This window comes from Fusarium oxysporum, chromosome IV (genome assembly GCF_013085055.1).
Source record: "Fusarium oxysporum Fo47 chromosome IV, complete sequence".
NCBI classification, from domain to species: domain Eukaryota; kingdom Fungi; phylum Ascomycota; class Sordariomycetes; order Hypocreales; family Nectriaceae; genus Fusarium; species Fusarium oxysporum.
In genome coordinates this window covers 98,514-117,612 of record NC_072843.1, presented here as the reverse complement: position 1 = coordinate 117,612, position 19,099 = coordinate 98,514, and the positions used below count along the sequence as shown (strand labels likewise).

The 19,099-nt window shown below is 50.8% G+C and overlaps 5 protein-coding genes across 5 annotated transcripts; 1 reads left to right on the top strand and 4 right to left on the bottom strand.

The window, feature by feature from the left end:
- Window positions 1–443: 443 nt before the first annotated feature.
- Window positions 444–3,213, bottom strand: FOBCDRAFT_26480 (uncharacterized protein). The gene is made up of 2 exons (XM_031180254.3): window positions 1,267–3,213; window positions 444–1,214 (listed from the first exon to the last, which is right to left on the bottom strand). Exons 1-2 carry the CDS (start codon window positions 2,887–2,889, stop codon window positions 711–713), a joined length of 2,127 nt encoding a protein of 708 aa, XP_031046141.1. The 5' UTR covers window positions 2,890–3,213; the 3' UTR covers window positions 444–710.
- A 1,430-nt stretch (window positions 3,214–4,643) lies between these two features.
- Window positions 4,644–7,902, bottom strand: FOBCDRAFT_132020 (uncharacterized protein; the record flags this gene model as incomplete). The annotated part of the gene is made up of 3 exons (XM_031180257.3): window positions 4,644–5,473; window positions 5,523–5,637; window positions 5,686–7,902. The coding sequence occupies 3 exons, from the start codon at window positions 7,900–7,902 to the stop codon at window positions 4,644–4,646; spliced, it is 3,162 nt and encodes a 1,053-aa protein (XP_031046144.3).
- Window positions 7,903–8,504: 602 nt separating this feature from the next.
- Window positions 8,505–10,543, bottom strand: FOBCDRAFT_26472 (chaperonin Cpn60/TCP-1 family). The gene is made up of 4 exons (XM_031180258.3): window positions 10,427–10,543; window positions 10,187–10,338; window positions 8,761–10,132; window positions 8,505–8,708 (listed from the first exon to the last, which is right to left on the bottom strand). Exons 1-4 carry the CDS (start codon window positions 10,427–10,429, stop codon window positions 8,649–8,651), a joined length of 1,587 nt encoding a protein of 528 aa, XP_031046145.1. The 5' UTR covers window positions 10,430–10,543; the 3' UTR covers window positions 8,505–8,648.
- Window positions 10,544–10,695: 152 nt separating this feature from the next.
- On the top strand, window positions 10,696–13,512 carry FOBCDRAFT_26461 (eukaryotic translation initiation factor eIF2A-domain-containing protein). Its single transcript, XM_031180255.3, has 3 exons — window positions 10,696–11,228; window positions 11,288–12,824; window positions 12,876–13,512. Exons 1-3 carry the CDS (start codon window positions 10,957–10,959, stop codon window positions 13,308–13,310), a joined length of 2,244 nt encoding a protein of 747 aa, XP_031046142.2. The 5' UTR covers window positions 10,696–10,956; the 3' UTR covers window positions 13,311–13,512.
- Window positions 13,513–17,667, bottom strand: FOBCDRAFT_26467 (uncharacterized protein). Its single transcript, XM_031180259.3, has 2 exons — window positions 14,896–17,667; window positions 13,513–14,850 (listed from the first exon to the last, which is right to left on the bottom strand). Exons 1-2 carry the CDS (start codon window positions 17,531–17,533, stop codon window positions 13,715–13,717), a joined length of 3,774 nt encoding a protein of 1,257 aa, XP_031046146.2. The 5' UTR covers window positions 17,534–17,667; the 3' UTR covers window positions 13,513–13,714.
- Window positions 17,668–19,099: the final 1,432 nt, after the last annotated feature.

Below are 19,099 nucleotides of genomic sequence, written 5' to 3'. Positions count from 1 at the left end.
GTCATGACACTTCATTGTAAGACACACAATCAAGGTGGTAAAGAGTTTCCAGTTTAATTAAAACAATAATTAATAATAACTTCGCATCTTTACCTCCACCCAAGGCCTAGTGGCCAGTTTACTTGCATTGCAAATTGTTTTACAGCACAAGGCTGAAATATCTGTTAAATGATTTACCCTGTACCAAAACAGATCTGTCAAAAATCCAACCGAGCCAACAAGTCAACAGATAAAACATGCCAAAGTGCCTGTGATATGACTGAGTAACTTTTTATCAAATGACGGCTGTCGAATTCGGACTTACCATCACGCGTGTTTGTAACAAGAAGTGATTGTTAATTCATGGTCAACTATTACGGTTGTTACGCCCTTAAAGCTTCTCAACACGTTCATGGCTCCCTTAAGCTTGGATGTTTTGCCTTTTCCAACATCAAGGGCAAGATGCACAAGGACCGGATGAGTGATCATCAAATATGTTGATTCAAAATCTCGTCATCCAACCGTGGATGACGGTAAATTACGAAGATAAAATCGCTCTATAGTCTCACGAGACCTCTCATAAGCATGCCTTCTACGTCCAACCAAATACCCGCACATTCCATGTAGTAAACGCCGTGAAATGGAGCAGATATGTCCACCATCTATCCCAAATGTACAGCTTGATTCTCAAGCCCCAGGAGCCTTTCCAAACGGGTGGCCCGATCAAACGCCTAAGCTTTTCCTGCCTCACGGACTGACATCATAAACTTGTCCTCGGCACCCACCTCTCCGGCGACTCTGGCCGAAGAGACCTTGGCGTTTCTTCCATCAAGAATTGTCTTCACTTCGTCGGCAGTCTTAGCGCCGAGAAGCGTCATCTCCCTGCTGAGAAGAAGTGCAACAGCAGCTCGAATTAGGAGTGCATCTCCTTCAAAGACATATACGTCCCAAAGACGGGCTGCTTCATCTATCGCCAAGTGTTGTGTGAAAATGGCTGTCAAAATTCCTGAAAAAGATCGTTCCAATTCGGCAGTAGGGATCTTCTTGGTGAGGTGCGCATGAAGAGGGGCAGACTTGAGAGAAAGTGTCTGCATGATGAGGTTGAATGCGGACGCTTGTGCACCCGGATCTCCAGTGTAAAAGGATAGAGGCAATGGGCGGTTGAGGACGTTGGCGAGTGCGACGAATGCAGACGCGGCATCGGGCAAGTTCAGGAGCAGTAAGGCAGCGATGGTCTGACGGACTTGGTTAGCAACTCAGGTGGCACGAGGTGGCTGTTGTACTTACGTTGCAACCACGGACATAGCCAATGTCGCTCCTGTACATGGCATATGCACTCAACACATCAACAAGACTTTGGTGCAATGGTCCTTCAACTTCAAAAATCCGGAGATCCTCCCACGTCTTCTGTGCAGCATCCCTTCGGATATCTTGAAACCATCTTGCCCTTCTGGCATCCTCCGCGTCGCCCTTATCGTCCTTGACTCTGCCTTCAATCTCTTGAGCTCTAGCAAGTGCTGCTTTGAATGACGTTTCTGACAGTCCCAGTTCATTGCCGATTGCTCGACCCCAGATTTGACCGCGGCTTCGAGGTGCGATTCCCTTCCACCATAGTTCTCTTGTCCTACGCTCGCGAATGGCATCGCTCCAACGTGGGATCACGTCTCTCTCCCAAATTTGCATCAGGTTGTCAGCTGTGCTGTCTCGTCCCTCGATCTTGGCCTTTCGTGAGGCTTCGCGTCGCTCCTCAGCCTTGGCACTTGCCGCCATCATCTTTTGATATTCCTTCAGATGCCGGCGCTCCTCGGCGGGGTCTTTGGGTGGCAGCCACGAGGGTCGTGTCCGGCTAAGAACAGCCTCCTTCTCCTTCGAAACGGGAAGAGGGTCGATCATGATATTTGTCTTGCGAAGAGGTGGCAGTTCGGGAGTTGATTTGACACGCTGCTTCTTGTCAAACGTGTCGACAGATCGTTGAGTAGCATTCCAGGTGTTGGGGCGCTGATTCGCGGGGCGCTTGGCCTGCTGTTCCTCCATTTCGTTGGCGTGTTCCTCGAGCTTCTCTGTTAACGTCTTGGCCTCGGCGTTCAATTCCGCCAACGCGGCGTTCCAGCTGTGTGCCCGTTGCTTGGCTGGGCTGCGAGGATTGTCATCAGTCTTCCAAGTTGGCGATCGAAGAGAGCCTTGAGCTTGCGCGACCGCGGGTGTTCCATTACCGACACTTCTAACTCGTTCTTTGGATCGATTGGGGGACGGAGAAACGGAGGATGGCCGACTAGGCGTGCGCTCTTGCATGGGCCGGGGGGAGAGTGGCACATTGTCCAGGAACATGCCGTCGGGGATATCATCGCCATCGTCTTCATCACATTCTCGCTCAAGGTCGGTAAAAGACTTGCGATCGCGGCCGGCCTGCCAGCTGCCTCGGCGAGGCTTTTGAGGGAAACTCGGGTCTCTCGGATCCCTCGGGTTGAGCGAATAGGCAGGGCTTGGGCTTCGCCGTCGAGGAAATGGGAGAGATGCCGAGGATGGGCTTGTCAATGTCTTTGGTCGTGTAGCAGAAAGAGGCTCGGTCAACGCGCTCAAATTGGTGCTTCTGGGGTTGGAGGTATATACATTTGTCTCGAGGGTTGGGAATGGTGGTCGGGCTTTGGAGGCAGTTTTGCCTGCTGCGAGGGTTCGGCTCGAGGGGGCTTTGGCTAGAGTGGGACGGACATCGACCTTCGATGGGCTCTTCAGGGTCACGGTGTCGTCGTCGAGACCAATTTCCTCAAAATGACCAACGTCGGCCAAGACGCTGCCATCGTCACTGTCGAAAGATTGAAATGAGGAAGTCTTGGAGCTCTTTGAAGTCGTCATCCCTGGCGGAGAGTCGGGGCTGGGGAGAACACTGCCGATATCAAGAGTACGGATCATTGTCGCATCTCCAGGGGAAGGACAAATGGCTGGACGAGAGGACTCTGTCGACTCGCCCGGAGGATCTCAAGCAAGTAGACCTCTTCTGATTTGGGTCTTTTGTTCGTCAATTAAGAGTGAATTGGTTCGAGATCGTGGCTTGCGATGTGGTCGTTGTTTGGCTTGGGCGGCGCTTCTGTTTTGTTCGGCGGCGCCGTGCTAGGATGCTTTGCTTTGTCGGTTTTGGCGGTAACCGTTGTTATGGGCACTGAATGTCGGGGTCGGAGGGAGCCGTTTCAAAAATGCTGGGGTTTGCGAGAACGAAATAATAGGGCCAAAATGAAGTCGTACTAAGCAAGTCTGGTATGGAAAAGGGATACGGAATAGCGAGGGAACGAAGTGAAAGGAGGCTGAGGCCAAAAGTTGTTTTGTTGTGCTGGTAAGAGCGATATAATGGTATCAATCGATCAACGAGAGACTAGGGTTGAATAGCTTAAAGAGGATGGATAAGAGAGACTCCCACTCTCATAGGGAAACGACCGAACTCGAAGGAGGGAACAAGATTTTGCAACCCCGGACAATGGTAAGCGGTCGCGGCCGGGATGACGAGATATTACCCAATATTAAGCGCGGAGTTGAGAAGAAGTGGCCTCCAAAACAAAGGGGGTGATTAGTCTAAAGTTGAAGGGTTCGAGACAAGAAGACGATTGAAGAATGAAGAAATGATGCAGTGCCGAGAGTAGAGACAAGAAGAAAAGGGAAAAAGATGGGGAGATGACAAGGAGACGACGGAAAACGAGTGAGATTCAAGCAACAAGGCAAGGAAGTTCAAGAACAAGAACGAGCACAAGCAAGTCAAGATAAACCGGGAAGTGGATGACGATCCCAAAACGAGAAACGAGGACAACGCCAACGCAGCCAAGGAGATGATCCCACCCACACTGTTGATGGGAAAACGATGGAATGCTTGTACCCCGTCATACTAAAATAGCAAGCTCGTGACCTTTGCCTTATTTTTCAAGGTGTGGGCTGTCATGGGTGTGGACATGGCCTTATCGGATCAAGCCACTCCAGGGGCTTGCACCGTGAATCTTTTTGGGAGACTGTGTAAGACCGCTAATTGATCCAGGACCTCAAAAGAAATGCAGACAAGCAATCGATTTCTGTAATTTATGAGTTCATGCGATGAAATCAAGCTACAATTTCTTTGCAACTACAGGTATTATCATGATCATTGATTCTTATAAGAGCCTACAATTGTAGCACTCAGGTTAACGATGGTCACTGTCCAACCGTAAAAACGATCAACAATTCATGACATATCCTCTTTTCTTACACCATCAACCATCTCGATATTCATCGAGCTGTGTCTACAGTGCTAAATGGAAGCGGGCCCTTGTCAATTAATCTCGGCGGCATATGCGCGGCTCATGAACAAGCACAGCCAATCATGGCTCACAACTCCAAGATTTTCAGCTCTCATGTCAACATGGAATCTCAAACGTTGAAAAAACAAGCAATTTCGCGATTTATTTATAATAACCCCTCGAAGCCCTTCTGCTGGGGTTTGCGGGTGATGACTCCAAACTTCTTAATAAACTCTCATATCGAGGGACCTTGTCAATCAACAGTGCTGAGGCTTACTTACCCCTGCCCCCTTGTCCTGCGCTATCTCCAAAAATGTGACTTCATCCGTACGTGTGCATTATTACATTTTGACCATACATCGATTCATATCCCCAAATGCCCAATCTCACACATGGCATTGAACTTCCTTACTTGCTTCGACGTCCACAGCTCGTTCCGCCTCCATATGTCCTCTGCCGTTTCTCGGTATCCGCCCGCATTTTGGCGATCAGACCGGCCCCGTTGAGATCGGAATCGGAATCCTCGGATTCACTCTCAGCGTCTGTATCCCCCCGAATGAGAAATGCATCCACATCTTTGGGTTGTGTCTTTTTCTTCTCTCGGCGCCTCGCTTTCTTTTGCGCCAGAACGGCCTTGTTTCTGTTCCGCCGCCTGATTTCCTGGTTCTGCATGGCCTCCTCAACAAACGTGTCGAGTGCCTTTTTCTTTGCTGTAAAAAGCGGAATAGGCGAGCCTGCAAGTCTTGAAAACTTCATTGTAAGGTTGTACCAAAAGTTGCTGTATTGCTTGCTGGTCTTGATTCCCCTATGTTCTAGTTCCGCTGCTACGGCTTGTGATTCGCGCTCACTTAGGGACGCCGGCGTGCTCCAGTCGATTTCCCAGTTGTACTTTTGATTGGACTCGTCGCTTGTATCGTGATTGAACCCTTGCCCAGCGGCGATTTTCTTCTTGAACAGAGCAACTGTGGGCTTGATAGCGTGTTCTGAGACGCCATCTCGAATTATCGGGGGCTTAATTTCTTTCTCAGAAGGCTTGATCCAGTGCTTGTCGGTTCCCGGCTCCAACTGTTGCTCCTGATGCTTCTTCTCGAGTTCATCTTCAGACTCTTCTATGTCTGTCGTGTCGTTGACGCGGGGATGTCGCTTTGCGACAACCTTCGTGGGTGTTTCTTGTCGTGGGGCTGCATTGCTGGCAGCAGTATCGTCAGGGATAGATGGCAAAGGCGTGAATTCTTTTTCTAAGATTGATGTCAGTATATACACCTTGACACAAGAGATGTGACCTACTTTGTTGAAGCCATCGAGCTCCCTTTGGAAGTGGCGGCGTCCAGTGCTTGGGCAGAAGCCTTGGCAATGTCATCGCCTTGGGCATAACAACCCGTCGAGGAGGTGTTGAGTAAAGCTTCTTTTTGAAAGAGCTTACCTTGGCGGCAGCCCCATTCTATGAGACTCTGCGTTCGGAAGGCCGGACAGCCTTGGCTTGCTCTTTGCTCTGCTGCATACGTTCTATAGGTGATGAAACGTCGTGCTCGTCTCCAGAAAGGGGAGAAATATCAGGGAATGGAGAGTACACAGTCTCGTTATCACTCGCACGACCTCGTCCACCCGAGCCCTTAAGGATACTCTTCAAGCCGATAAGCGACTCCCGATGGTGAGGTCGGAACGGCGATGTTGTACCTGGAGTGTGGCTCTGCATAAGCTTCTCACCACTGTAAACTGGCTGCAGCTCATAGATTGATGGTGAAGGACCCTTCTCAGTTTTGATCGGAGTGGAGAAATTATTCTTCGAACTGCCGAACGCATTGCTCAAATCCTTATCGGCCGAATCAAATATGGCTTCTTCTTCAAGTGTTGCAGAGACAGTTTTCGGAGAGACGTCTTCCTGTGGTAGCTGATATGACACAGGTGGCGATGATCTAACATCCTCATTACCTTCCACCTCGTCGGTATTGGCGTCATGGGAAACCTCATCGTCACTTAGGTCAGGAAGTCCTTGGTATTCCTCCTCACTGTCTTCGTCGGAATGTGACTCGTATTGCTTCAAAGCAGAAATGTTCATGGGGTTTGAGTAACTCTCCTGCTTGATGTTCTTGATACTTTCTTCGGCGGGGTCTTCTTCATCGTCTGAGGATTGGGCATATACTGAGCTGCTCTCTTGCTTGAAAGGGTGCATGTCTCCATCCTGAGACTCTTCGTCATTGCTACCTTCGCCATCGTCGGAGTTGTATCGCCCAATACTCTCTTTCTTGATGAATTTCATGTCACTATCGTGAGCTTCCAACTTGATTTTCTTCGCCGCGGAATCATCGTGCTGATATTCAGGCGCGGTGGAGAAGGGCACATCATGGCTGGGAGACGGCAAATTGCTGCTGGAGGTTGAAGGAACTTTCTTCGTCTCAGGGCACTTAGTCCAATTCCACAAAGGAGCCATAATATCATCCGGGGACGCCGCCCTCTGTTCATTGACGGGAAGATTGTTCTCAGGAGCGACAATGGGGTTGTAGGTGTTGCTACTAGTAATACGCTCAATAGTAGTGGCTTGGGGATTCTGGACGTTGAGAGCGGGCTTGACTGGTGTTTGCAGAGCTGCCTTGGCCGGACTGGTAGTAGTCTCTTCATCTGAGAAATCAGAACTATCAGAGGACTCCTGGGTAAGATCGATGTGCAAAGTTGTGCTTGGTGTGGTGTCGCGTGCAACAGCTGAAGTGGCAGGCGTCGGCTGCTTTGTCACAGAGGGAGACTGGGTCTTGCACTGAGCTGCAACCTTTCGTTGCTCATGAGAGTTTTCGTCCTTGGTATCTTTGTCGGCTGTAGCACGGTGTTTGGCAGCCTTTCGCCTTGGGGACACCAGAACCTTGACAACCTCACAGTCTGAGTCGGGTTGATCTTCGTCATCTGCATCGATGGACACAGGGGTATCCATTGAGTCGCCAACTCGTCGTCGCTTGACGTTGGCTTTCTGTTGTTCGAGTTGATGGCGCTTTCTTGGAGAGAGCTGAACCTTCTCATTGTCGCAACCCGACTCATTATCATTTTGGATCGCATCCTCATTCTGGCTGGAATTAGGAGGCCTATGAGCTGGAGAGACAGAAGTGCTTCGGCTTGGGCCTGCAACATTTGAGGTGAAGTTAGGCAAAGGTGCGTGAGAGGGTACAGAGGCTGCTTGTCCCCGGCCAGAAGCTGGTTTCTTGTTCTGTCTTGACGATGTTGCGCTTTTTGCGAGAACAGATGCTTTGATAGAGGCATACCCTCGCTTGACTAACTCCTGGTGATCAGTCCTGCGCTTCTTGGAAGGACGAGCTCGTGGGCTGGAGGCGACAGGCTTGCGCTTTGGCGACGGCTGAACTTTTTCGATTACACAGTCTGAATCAGAGCTCTCTCCAGATGAAATATCAAATGGTGTATGCGGTGAGTTTGCTTGCACAAGTTGAGTTGTTCGTTTTGGAATTTGTTGGCCTTGACTACTCGTCACAACTCGTTTTTTAGGGGGAGTTTCGGGGACATGTTCATTGCGTCCCTCCAAGCGACGCTTCTTCGTAATTTGGGGGGATGACATGTTTTTGGAGATTGGGGTAGAGGGAATAGATGGATGTAAAGATGCTGCACGGGGCACTAAGGCTGATGCCTGTGATCTCTGCCTCTTGGGCTTCTGGCTTGACTTGGGCATGGCCTGTTGTGACTCTGCGCGACTTTGGTTGGGTGAACTCGACTGGATGCCACCTTTCGCGGCCTTGGTTGGCGACGGTTTGTGACGCTTTTTGGTGCGCAATTTGGATTGCTGAGAGGACGGTGAAGATGAAAAGAAGTCGACAATCTTGGATTGCTCCATTGGTTTGGCGATGTCACTCATAGAGCGAAGAACTCTGCGACGAGAAACACCCTGCTGGAGCAATAAATGATGGCGAATGGAAGAGTTGATTTGCTGATATTGACGAGATATGACAGGCTTTCAGAAGAAAATGATAAAGTAGCAGATAGCTATATGACCTTTGGGATGCTGATGATGCTAAAGTAGAAGTATTTCGCAAGAGCGTGATGATGCTGGCGCAGTAAATGAATGCGAGAACGTGAGCACAAAGAGGCGGGAGAAGAATTAACAGGAGAATGCAAAGAAAATTGCCATTCAATAAACACAACAATAGAGGCGAGCGACAAATAATGCGCGCCAGTGTTTGTCAGTGTCAACTTCAAGTGACAACGGCAAGGCAGCGTCAAAAAGGAGTCACGAGCTGCTGGCACTGGCACGACACTGCTCATTCAAAAGCACGTATTTATGGGAAACTCATTGTTCGTCATAAGGCAAGGCTCATTCACGATGGTCCTTTTTTCCATTTTTCCAGCATCTATGGTATCATTACAGATCATCATGGTCTATGCATATTGACTCGTCCTCACCGGCTACCTAAACCAGCCTTACATACGCTCTCGTCGACGAGGAGCTGCCCGGATGATATCGTCCACTCGAAGAAGAAGCTGGTTGATAATGTTAGAATTCTGTTTTCAAAAGTCTTTGGTAAGTACTTACCTCTGCGGCTTCGCTGGCCGAAGACACCACAGCCTTCTTCAACTTGTAACTCTCGATAACGCCGAGATCTCGCATATCAGTAATACCGCCACCAGGGGTCATCAGGTCCAGGCCGTAAGTGGTAAGACCATCGTAGAGAGCCTTGCGTAATCTGGCAACAAGGTCACCAGAGTCGAGACCAGCGTTGTCGGCAAGGATAGTGGGAAGTTGTCGAAGAGCGACGGCAAAGCTAGAGACAGCCAGTTGTCGCTTACCCTCAACTCGGGTAGCAGCGCCCTCAACCGCCTTGGCCATGAGCATCTCGGCACAACCACCGCCAAGGGTGGTTCGGGGCTCCTTGACAGTCTGTGACAGAACAGCAAGGGCATCATGCAGACTTCGCTCGGCCTCATCAAGGAGCTGTTCTGTGGCACCTCGAAGGACAATTGTGCAAGCTTCACCACCAGCAACACCAGAGAACTTGATGAGAGTATCTTCTCCAATAATAACCTCCTCGATAACGTCGCAGTGGCCAAGCTTGACTTGATCGGGATGGTCAAAGGTCGAGGCAATCTCACCGCCTGTGACCAGGGCAAGACGCTCAATACCGTCGAAGTCAGCATGCTCAATTGACATGATGCCGGCATCAGTAAACAGCTGCTCGGGCCAGTTGTAAATGAGCTGTCGGTTGATGAAGCAGTTGATGCCGTGTGCCTTGATCTTCTCAACCTTGGCCTTCATCTTCTCCTTCTCGGCCTTCTCAAGTTCAGCAAGCTTGCTTGTTGAACCAACCTTAACACGGGCACCAAAGATCTTGACCTTGTCGGTGTCCATGGAGGTGTTGGCCACCAGAATCTTGGCCTTCTCTAGTCGCTTGGGCTGGTTGACACCAATCTTCTTATCGAGAATGAAACCTTCGTCAAGGTAGGAGTCACTGAGTTTGCCTCCGGCCTTCTTGATGATCTGGATGTGGTTGAGGTCGGATGACTTAAGTCGGAGGACGGCATCAACGGCCAATTCGGCGAACTGTTTGCGGTCCTGGGCCAGGACCTTGGAGCTGAGTGTTGTTCGGGCAATGGCGAGCAGATCTTGTCGGAAGGCTTCGGGGTTCTTGCTGTGATCAACGGCTGATCCTTCCAACGCCTTCAGCGCAGCCTGGCTGGCTATCCGGTAGCCCTCAATGATAGTCTGGGGGTGGATCTTCTTGTCGACCAGCTTCTCTGCCTCTCTCAATAGCTCGGCAGCGAGAACAGCAACGGAGGTGGTACCGTCACCGACTTCGTCGTCTTGGACCTTCGAAATATTGACCAGAACCTTTGCGGCGGCGTTATCGAGGGCGATCGACTTGAGGATTGTGGCACCGTCGTTGGTAACCATGATTTCGGCGGTGGAGCTAGCATCATGTTAAAAGGGGGGTTGTCGAGACCGCAAGATGGGCGCAACGTACGCTGACTGGAGAATCTTGTCCATACCCTTAGGACCAAGGGTGCTCTTTACGAGGTCACCGACGGCGATGGCACCGACAAAGGCGGCGAGACGAGCATTCTCACCCTTTTCCTCAGTAGTGCCCTCCTCAAAAATTTGGGTTGGTTGGAAAGACTAGGAGGGGCATGTTAGCATGCGGTATACTCGATATGAGAAGACGAAGTGTTTCAACAAACATTCCTCACCAAAAGAGGAAACATACCATGATGGGCTAACAATACGACTTTGTACACGGCGAAACCTATAAAAACGTAAAAGGTTATCGTCGTCGTCAACGTCAATATGCTTCAGCCTTGGGGTAGACGTTGCAGCCTTTTTTTCTGGAGCTCCCATCCAGCTTAGCAAACCGCAGCCCCTCCACTCCAGGGGCCAGCAAAGCCCACACGTGATTTGCCCCGCGGTGGGAGCCTCAAGCTTCGGGCCAGTATTATCATTTCTCCGCATCACGCACACTTTCGTTGGAAAGTGAAGCAGAACACCAAATTTGTGCTGCACTAGGTTGGCCACCGCAACATCAAGACTCCGCACGTTCCCGAGCGACATTCTGCGCCGTTCTAGACAAGCCTTTGCGTGTCTTCCAGAGGTCATATCTCCCGCGCGCAAAAAGGCCATTTTCGCAAACCTGTGCTCGGTAGCCGAACCCTCCCAAACCCTCGAAAAAAAACCGTACAGAAACGAGTGAGAGCGGGGCATTTTTTCTTGCACCCCTCCAACAACCAAATATCGCCCATCATGGCGCCCTCTTTCGACCACCTCCGCGAGGCCGACCTTGACGATGACGAGTTTAACGAGGATGATATTGATATCTCCGATCTGCGAGAACGATTCGAGGTTTCACTGGAACAAGGCTATGACAGCTTCGTGGTTATCGATGGCCTGCCCCAAGTCACAGAGGATCAGAAGCCCAAGCTTGTCAAGTTCTTGTTGAAGAAGCTCAACACAGTCGGCAAGACACGCGAGGACTTGATACATATGCCCATGGGTGACGATGGAAAGTCTTTTCGGTAGGTGCCATGCTTGGAACTAAAGATGCATCGAACATGAAGCTGATCCAGTTTTTAAGATTCGCCTTTGTTGAATACTCTTCGCCCGCTGAGGCTGCTGCCGCTACTCGCGAGCTCGACCTCACCCCCCTCGACAAGAAGCACACTCTCCGCGTCAACAAGTTCACCGATATCGAGCGATATGGACGAGAAGGTCGTATCGACGAGACCTACCAACCCCCTCACATCGACGAGTTCACCGAGAAGGAGCATCTGCGATGGTTCCTCAAGGATCCCTCAGGCCGCGGCCGAGACCAGTTCGTTATGTACAAGGGCGAGAGCGTCGGCGTCTACTGGAACAACGAGAAGGATCAACCTGAGAACATCGTTGAGCGACAGCACTGGACTGAGACATTTGTTCAGTGGTCTCCTCTCGGCACATACCTCACCTCTGTTCATGCCCAGGGTGTTCAGCTTTGGGGCGGTCCTTCATGGACACGACAGGCCCGATTCGCTCACCCCTTCGTGAACCTGGTTGCTTTCTCTCCCGGTGAGAAGTACATCGTCACCTGGTCTAACCGCCCTATCTCCATCCCCGACGAGGGCCACCCCGCCCTTTCGATCGACGACCATGGCAAGAACTATGTGATCTGGGACATCGCTACCGCTACTCCTCTGCGATCTTTCGCCAACCTCGAACCTCCCAAGGTGGAGGATGGCAAGCCCCCGCCTAAGATGCAGTGGCCCGCCTTCAAATGGTCTGCTGACGACAAGTACGTTGCCCGTCTCAACCCCGGCCAGTCCATCTCCGTATACGAGCTTCCCCGCATGAACCTTCTCGACAAGACCTCCATCAAGATCGAGGGTGTTGTGGACTTCGACTGGGCTCCTGCTACCCCCAAGCGCGATGGTGTCAAGAACTACGAGCAGCTGTTCTGCTACTGGACCCCTGAAATCGGCAGCAACCCCGCCAAGGTCGGCTTGATGAGCATTCCCTCAAAACAGGTCGTTCGATCCCTGAACCTCTTCAGCGTTAGTGACGCCAAGCTTCACTGGCAATCCGAGGCTGCCTACATTTGCGTCAAGGTCGACCGACACTCCAAGTCGAAGAAGTCTCAAGCAACCACACTCGAGATTTTCCGTGTCAAGGAGAAGGGTGTCCCTGTTGAGGTCGTTGACACTATCAAGGATACCGTTATCAACTTTGCCTGGGAGCCCAAGGGTGACAGGTTTGCCATCATCTCCACAACCGAGCCCGTAGGCGTTACTGCTGTGCCCCCTAAGACTGCAGTTTCTTTCTTCTGCCCTGAGAAGGCTAAGAAGGGCCAACAAGTGGGTAACTTCAAGCACCTCCGAACGCTTGACAAGAAGAACAGCAACGCCATCTACTGGTCACCCCGCGGTCGCTTTGTTGTTATTGCCACCATTGCCAACCAGCAGAGCTCCGATCTGGACTTCTTCGACCTTGATTTCGAGGGCGAGAAGCCCGAGTCCGACAAGGACCTTACCGCCAACCTCCAGGCTATGAACACCGCCGACCACTATGGTGTCACAGATGTTGAGTGGGACCCTTCAGGCCGATTCGTTGCCTCATGGGCGTCTGCTTGGAAGCACTCGGTATGCTCCGTCTATCGAACTTATTATGATATTTATACTGACCTGATTTAGATGGAAAACGGCTACCACATTTACGATTTCAAGGGCGAGGCTCTACGAGAAGAGCCGCTTGAGAAGTTCAAGCAGTTCTCATGGCGCCCTCGGCCCCCGACTCTGCTCACCAAGGAGGAGCAGAAGGCTGTGCGCAAGAACCTTCGAGAGTACAGCCGCGTCTTTGAGCAAGAAGATGCTGACCGTGGTGCGTCTGCTGACTTGGCTGTGGTTGAGGCTCGCCGACATATGCTCGAGGAGTGGTACAACTGGCGCGAGTCCGTCGAGGCTGAGATTCTGGAAGAGCGCGAGGCTCTTGGCCTACCAAAGGATCCCCATGCTCCTCTGCTAGAGGCTTACACAAAGTCTCTCGAGGGCTTAACATCAGAGGCGGATCGGGTGATTGAGGAGATTGTGGAGGAAGTTCTTGAGGAGAGTGAGGAGATCCTCGCATAGACGTCTTCACTGCATTTGCATGGGAGTGATTTGCTTGTATCTCGGTAGAAAAACTGGTCAGGGCGAGGGGTCACGTAATGAAATTCTTTGTCATGTTCACACGCAAGATAGGTCCATTTCCTTGGACTTTCTAAAAGCATTTTTCGGAGTATTCTCTGCTCATACATATCACTTGCTCGCCATCGTTCACTGAGTGAAACGTGGTGTTTCGGCTACTTGGAAAAAGTTTTGATCATATTGTCGCATATTTACTATGTAGGACTGTTGCAACATGACCGTATCGTCATAAGCTTAGGAGCATATTTGCAAGGCTTAGGATAGTCTCATGGAAATACGAGTCAGGATTGAGCAGCAAATATATAAGAGCATCCTAAAAAAACAACTCAGAGTGCCTTCTTTCCTGTCTACAGGGGCGCAGGCTCATAGTATTCGCGGAAGCGGTCCGACTTTTCCCACTGCACGTTCCATACAACGTTCCAACAAGTCAACAATAGCATAGGGAACCTAACAGTCCAAAATGCAAGGTAGCCTTCGGGAAGAGGTCCGACGGTCCTTTTGAGTGCCTCAGGCATATCTTCGTAGTGATTCTTCTTATTTCGTAGGGCCCGAAGCAGATCAAGAAGGCGGGAACCGGTATATTTGCGTTGCTTGCCAAGGGAATCAACGAAATCACGCGGCAAGACCCTCAAGAAGTCACTCCTAGTCACATCCCCTGCGTGCCTCTCAAGCTCGGCCAGGGCGGGCGAGGGTGGGTCCCTTGGCTCCTTCTCAAAGTGATCCGAGACGTCGCAGAGGAATGCGAGCCTCTTCTTCGGGGACCAGAAGAAGGGATGGGCCATGATCTCCTTGGCATTGGGACGGTTCTTGGGGTCTGCTTCAAGCATAGAGGCGATAAGGTCCTTAGCCTCGTAGGCAAAGTCGCCGAGAGAGTCAAGGAGGTCCAGGTTATACTGCCCTTTTCGAATGTTGACTTCTCGCATATAGCGATCGCCGCAATCAAAGGGATGTGATCCGTTGGTCAAGACATAGAAGAAGACCAGTCCAAGCGAGAAAATGTCAATCGCACGAGTAGCACGCCGAGGCATCATATTGTCATCGACCAAAACCGAACCAGAGCCGCTTTGAGTGCTAGCCTCCATCATGGCACCTTCTCGAGCGTCGTCGTCGAGCAGAAGCTCGGGAGCACGCCAGCCTGATGTTCCAGCGGCACGACCCGTGGTGGCGCCGAAGGACGATTGCCCGCCTTCCAACTTCTTGCAAAGTCCGAAATCAGAGACCAGCATTCTAGGCTTGCCATCCTTGCCCATATTGACCAGAATATTCTGTGGCTTGAGGTCACGATGGACGATTCGGAGCTCGTGTAAGTGGCTGATGCCGTTGGTGATCTGGTAAAGGATATTCGGCAAGTCATGTCGGCCGGCGTTGGCAAGGTCCCGGAAATAGTTGGGCTTTTCGACCACGTCTGCTAATGAAGCGGCGCAGCGCTCCAGGGCAATGTAAAGAAATCCATCGCGGATCTGTTGGGAGTAGTATCGAATGACTGGAAATGTTAGGGCGTTGGTTCTTCAATAGTATAATAGCTTACCATTCGGGTGATCATCACTCTCTCTTAACAGCCTTGTTTCTTGGGACGCGATGTCATAAAACTGAATCAACATGCGTTTGACGGCGACCGCTCTTCCATCGAATTTGCCAGCAAAGACTAGAGTGCCATTGCTTCCTGTGCCCAATTGCTCATCTGTGTTCACCTCGATGTTTCCCATGCGGATCGTCGAGCCTGTCACAGACTGCATGTCGTCATGTACGGTCATTACGTCCGGCTCGAGGCTAGGCCTTTCACCCAGCTTCTTTGCGTTGTTGACCGCATCCTCGACAGTGGCCGTGGCCGGGTCATCGCCTCGAGATAGGGAAGCTTCTTGAGCACGACTCTTACGATGCTTGACACCCCCACGTCTACCTCTGTGAGCCTTCTTCTTCTTCTCAGGGGCTCCACCATCCTGACTTTCATTTGTGCCCGTAGCCTTGGTTTGAGGTTGAGGTTGAGGTTGAGGAGTATCAGGAGTATCACCTGAGCTCTTGGTGGGAGTCTTCCTCTTGGGCTTCGGAGTCGCTTCCCTATCGCTAAGCTCTACCTCTTTGATAGGTGTTTGGGGGGAAGTTCCGGGCTCCAAATTGGATGATTCAGGGGCAGGGACCACGGATTCTTTGACCTTCTCCTCAAGATTGTCTCTCGGTGCTGCGGGCTTTGGTTCTTCGTTCACTGAGCCGGCCAAGTAGTCAACGTTGCCGTCAGTGTCGCTGCTATCGACTTCATCCGGTTGCTCCGTGTAGACCGGGGCCTCAACAAAACCCAGTATATTTTGCAATTCGTTCCAGAAACCCCGTCGCTTCCCACGCTGGAGGTGACGACGGATATTCTTGTTGTTGAAATAGAGTAATGAAACAAATATGATGATGACCACGGGATTTGTGATGAAATCCTTGACGCTTTGGGCGGCAATTAGAGGCACCTTTTTGACGTTGGTAAAAAAGGTAGGCTCATCCGAAAATGTCAGGTCCGTGGTTTTTGAATCATTATTCTCCAAATCGTCATTGTCATCGTACACGTCATACACTTCTGGTCCTTCTATTGCACCGGCAGGCAAACTTGGCGTGTGTGTGCCACCTCTGTTATTGACAGTGTCGAGGAAATGTGTGCCTACCAGGACCTTCGAGAGTTTGGTTTGGTTGATAGTGTCCCAAGAGGGAGCAATGTCCCACCAATCGGGGCGGGATAGTTGAGCGATGGGGGCATGGATAATAAGAGGATACGATCGTCCAGACATGACATACCAATCCCCAGTCCGAGTCTGGTTGAGAAAGATACTGTTACTGCGCATACGGGCGTGGGTCTCATCTTGCGGGGGCATCGGCGGTTGAGGAAGGACCACAAGATCGGGATTGCTGTCGGATGTAGCATCTCCTGGTCGGCATACATCAAAAACTCGGGCTACAGGTGCTGCGAAGTGTTCGCTGAAAAGTGGCTCTGCCTTTTCGGACCTTGCGTAGTCAAACGCATAGACCTTGCCGTCGTGCTGGCTTGTGATGTACTTCTTATCTAATGAAGACTGGTGCTGTTGAAATAGGTCGCTGTCGTAGTTGTTGGGGCTCCACTCAGAGTACCTAAGGGTAGCGATGGGAAGACCGTCCTCACGCCGCTGGATACCAACAGTATATTCGGTCCTGCCCAAAGTGATTGTTCCAGTAGAGCTACACTCCTGGTTATTCTCGTCGTACAACGTGTCGGGGCGTGCGCAGCTTTCGGCTTCATTAACATGAGATCCTGTAGCACCGAACCATTTCAGAACTCTCCCTGTGGCTGCATCAAGAGTAATCATGGTAGTCTTTTTGTCGCCAGTATAGACGACGGGAGAGCTCTCATCAGCGTAGGGGGCCAGTTCTTCGACAAGCTTCTTCATGGTGAAGCCTGTTTTGACAAATCCACGATTAGAATCGGGGGCCCAGAGGTAGATTCCGCCATCACGGTTAGGCTCAACAGCCCAAACATAATGGTCGACTTGGTGATAATTTTCATCGAGAATGGACTTCTCCGAGCGGTGGTGTTTGGTCTCTACCATAGGGTGGTCGACTTCGAGATGCCAACGTTCTTTTCCGGTTCGCCGGTCGTTGGCGTATAGGTCTCCATCGACGGTCGCCAGAAGAACAAAGTCTTCCACTTCCCAATCCTTCAGACTCCGCGCAATCTGCGGCGAGGCAAGCCCAGAAGCAGGAATGCTGCTGGACCGTTGATATCGTGAAGGGTTTGGTGCTCCTACGGACTGAGCCGGAGCCAAAGTTGCGAGGGCGCTCGCATCGTCAGGGATAATTAAATGGTCGTTTTCGTATTCTCTCTTGCGGTTCTTGCGGACAGGCTCGATCTTCTGCTGCTGCTGCTGTCGCTGTCGCTGATTGGGAACGGAAGCCCGCTTTACATTCTTGACAGTCTCGCGGGCCGACTTAGTCACGTCAACGGGGGTCGCGGCCCATTGATGTACGGCATCATCGGCTAACTGCTGACTGCGGCCGCCGGGGCGTTGCAGTTGTGGTAAAGCTGGTTCGACTGGTCGATGCTGCTGCTGAGCATCAACAAGCTGTAGCCAGGGTAGAAGAATGATAGCAAAGGCGATGAAGAGTCTCTGTTGCTGTGAGGCCCGACGCCCCTCGCCCGGAGGTCGTCGCAGCATTTTCGATCAAGTATTGCGATGTGAATGATCACATGGAACCCATTAGATAAGGTGAGAAGCTTAGTGCGGCGGACGTGAAGCGGCAAAGGCCATAGGAGGGATGGAAGGGACGAGATTCGATATCTTGGTTGGGCAGTCACGTCACACCACAAGATTGGCCGTCGTTCGTTCGTAGGAAGGTGCGGAGGCGACGCGGTAGGAGGGGAGCGCAGAAGGTTAAAGTTGAAGCAGACCTCACGCGCTGACGATTCAACCGCAGCTAACAACGTTATTGATAAAGATATTGATAAAATGTGATTCTAGGTGGAATGGAGAGCAGGTTGGAAATGGAATACGGAGGAAAGGTTGGGGTAGGAGCCCGGGTTTTACCAGTGACCCCTTCTTTTTGCCCTGCCCTGCAACTGTTACCCTTGGAGGGTAAGAAAAATACGTATGCAGGAATCGTATACATTATGATGATTCTATGTTAATTCATCCTAAAAATTGCATTCCCTATCCTATGCTTTTAGTATCCTTTAAAACTTATGATGAGTTTTTAGAAATTTTATTTAAGATCATAATAGAATTACATGGCTTTAGAGTAGAATTGTGATGACTCTCTCTTTTTCTTTCACCCTCCAGCCATTGCTGACACGGGCGGGCAAACCAGCATGGCACGGGCGTTGCAGAAGGCCAGAGACTGACGAGGAATTACACCAGTCGAGGGGAGAGGGGTTATGGCTTGCGCCAGGTATGAAGGCCGTGTTGCCAGTTAATTCTTACTGTAGGCGATCCAGAGCATCCCGCCATAGGACGGTTGGTCAAGGGCCAGGACTCGAGTGTAAGACAGCGCCGCACAGACTACATCCGAGTTTTCGGGGGCTGTATTGATAAAAACTCGATCTGAAATGTCTAGCTGTGGTCAAATCGAGGTTCCCTTGCATTGTTAAGCATGTGAAGGCTGAGGCTGTGTCATCCAGGGTCAAAGAGCGATGCAGGGAGAAAGTAATTCTTGCGAGAAATGGATAAAGACAAGGTGCTGCGTTCCCCGCTGGGAGTTATGCTGGAAGCTTTATCCTCCAATAGACATTCGCAATTCATCAGTTACAGTTTCAAAGCTGTTGGTACTCCGTATCGGTGACGATAATCGCCAACCTGGATTGACTCTTCACACTGTTCTGTCCTGACTTTCTCTTTTTGTGGGCTTCGCTTGTGAGCACCCCGGATCGGATGGTCTGTGCTTCGGGGACCCTCTGACTTCCGCCCCGGTCCTCCCTTGACACTTCAAAACGAGGACCATCGATGAACTTCGAATTTCTCTAGGGTAGCAAAATTAGTCAAATTGATTTCATCATGACGCGTAATTCATCAATTACATATTCGAGTCTGTTACGTTTTCTAAATTGGCAATTCCAATCACGGCAGATAGAGCAATAGCAGAGAGAAATTGGAAGTCAGCTGTTATAGAAACTCGCGGTTTTGTGTACTGTTCCAAGCAAGTATCTTCATATTTTGTAATTCTTGACCGCTCTACGTGAGCTATACCCTGAACTCTCGGAAGTCAAAGCTCCTTTCAAATGTCTCATA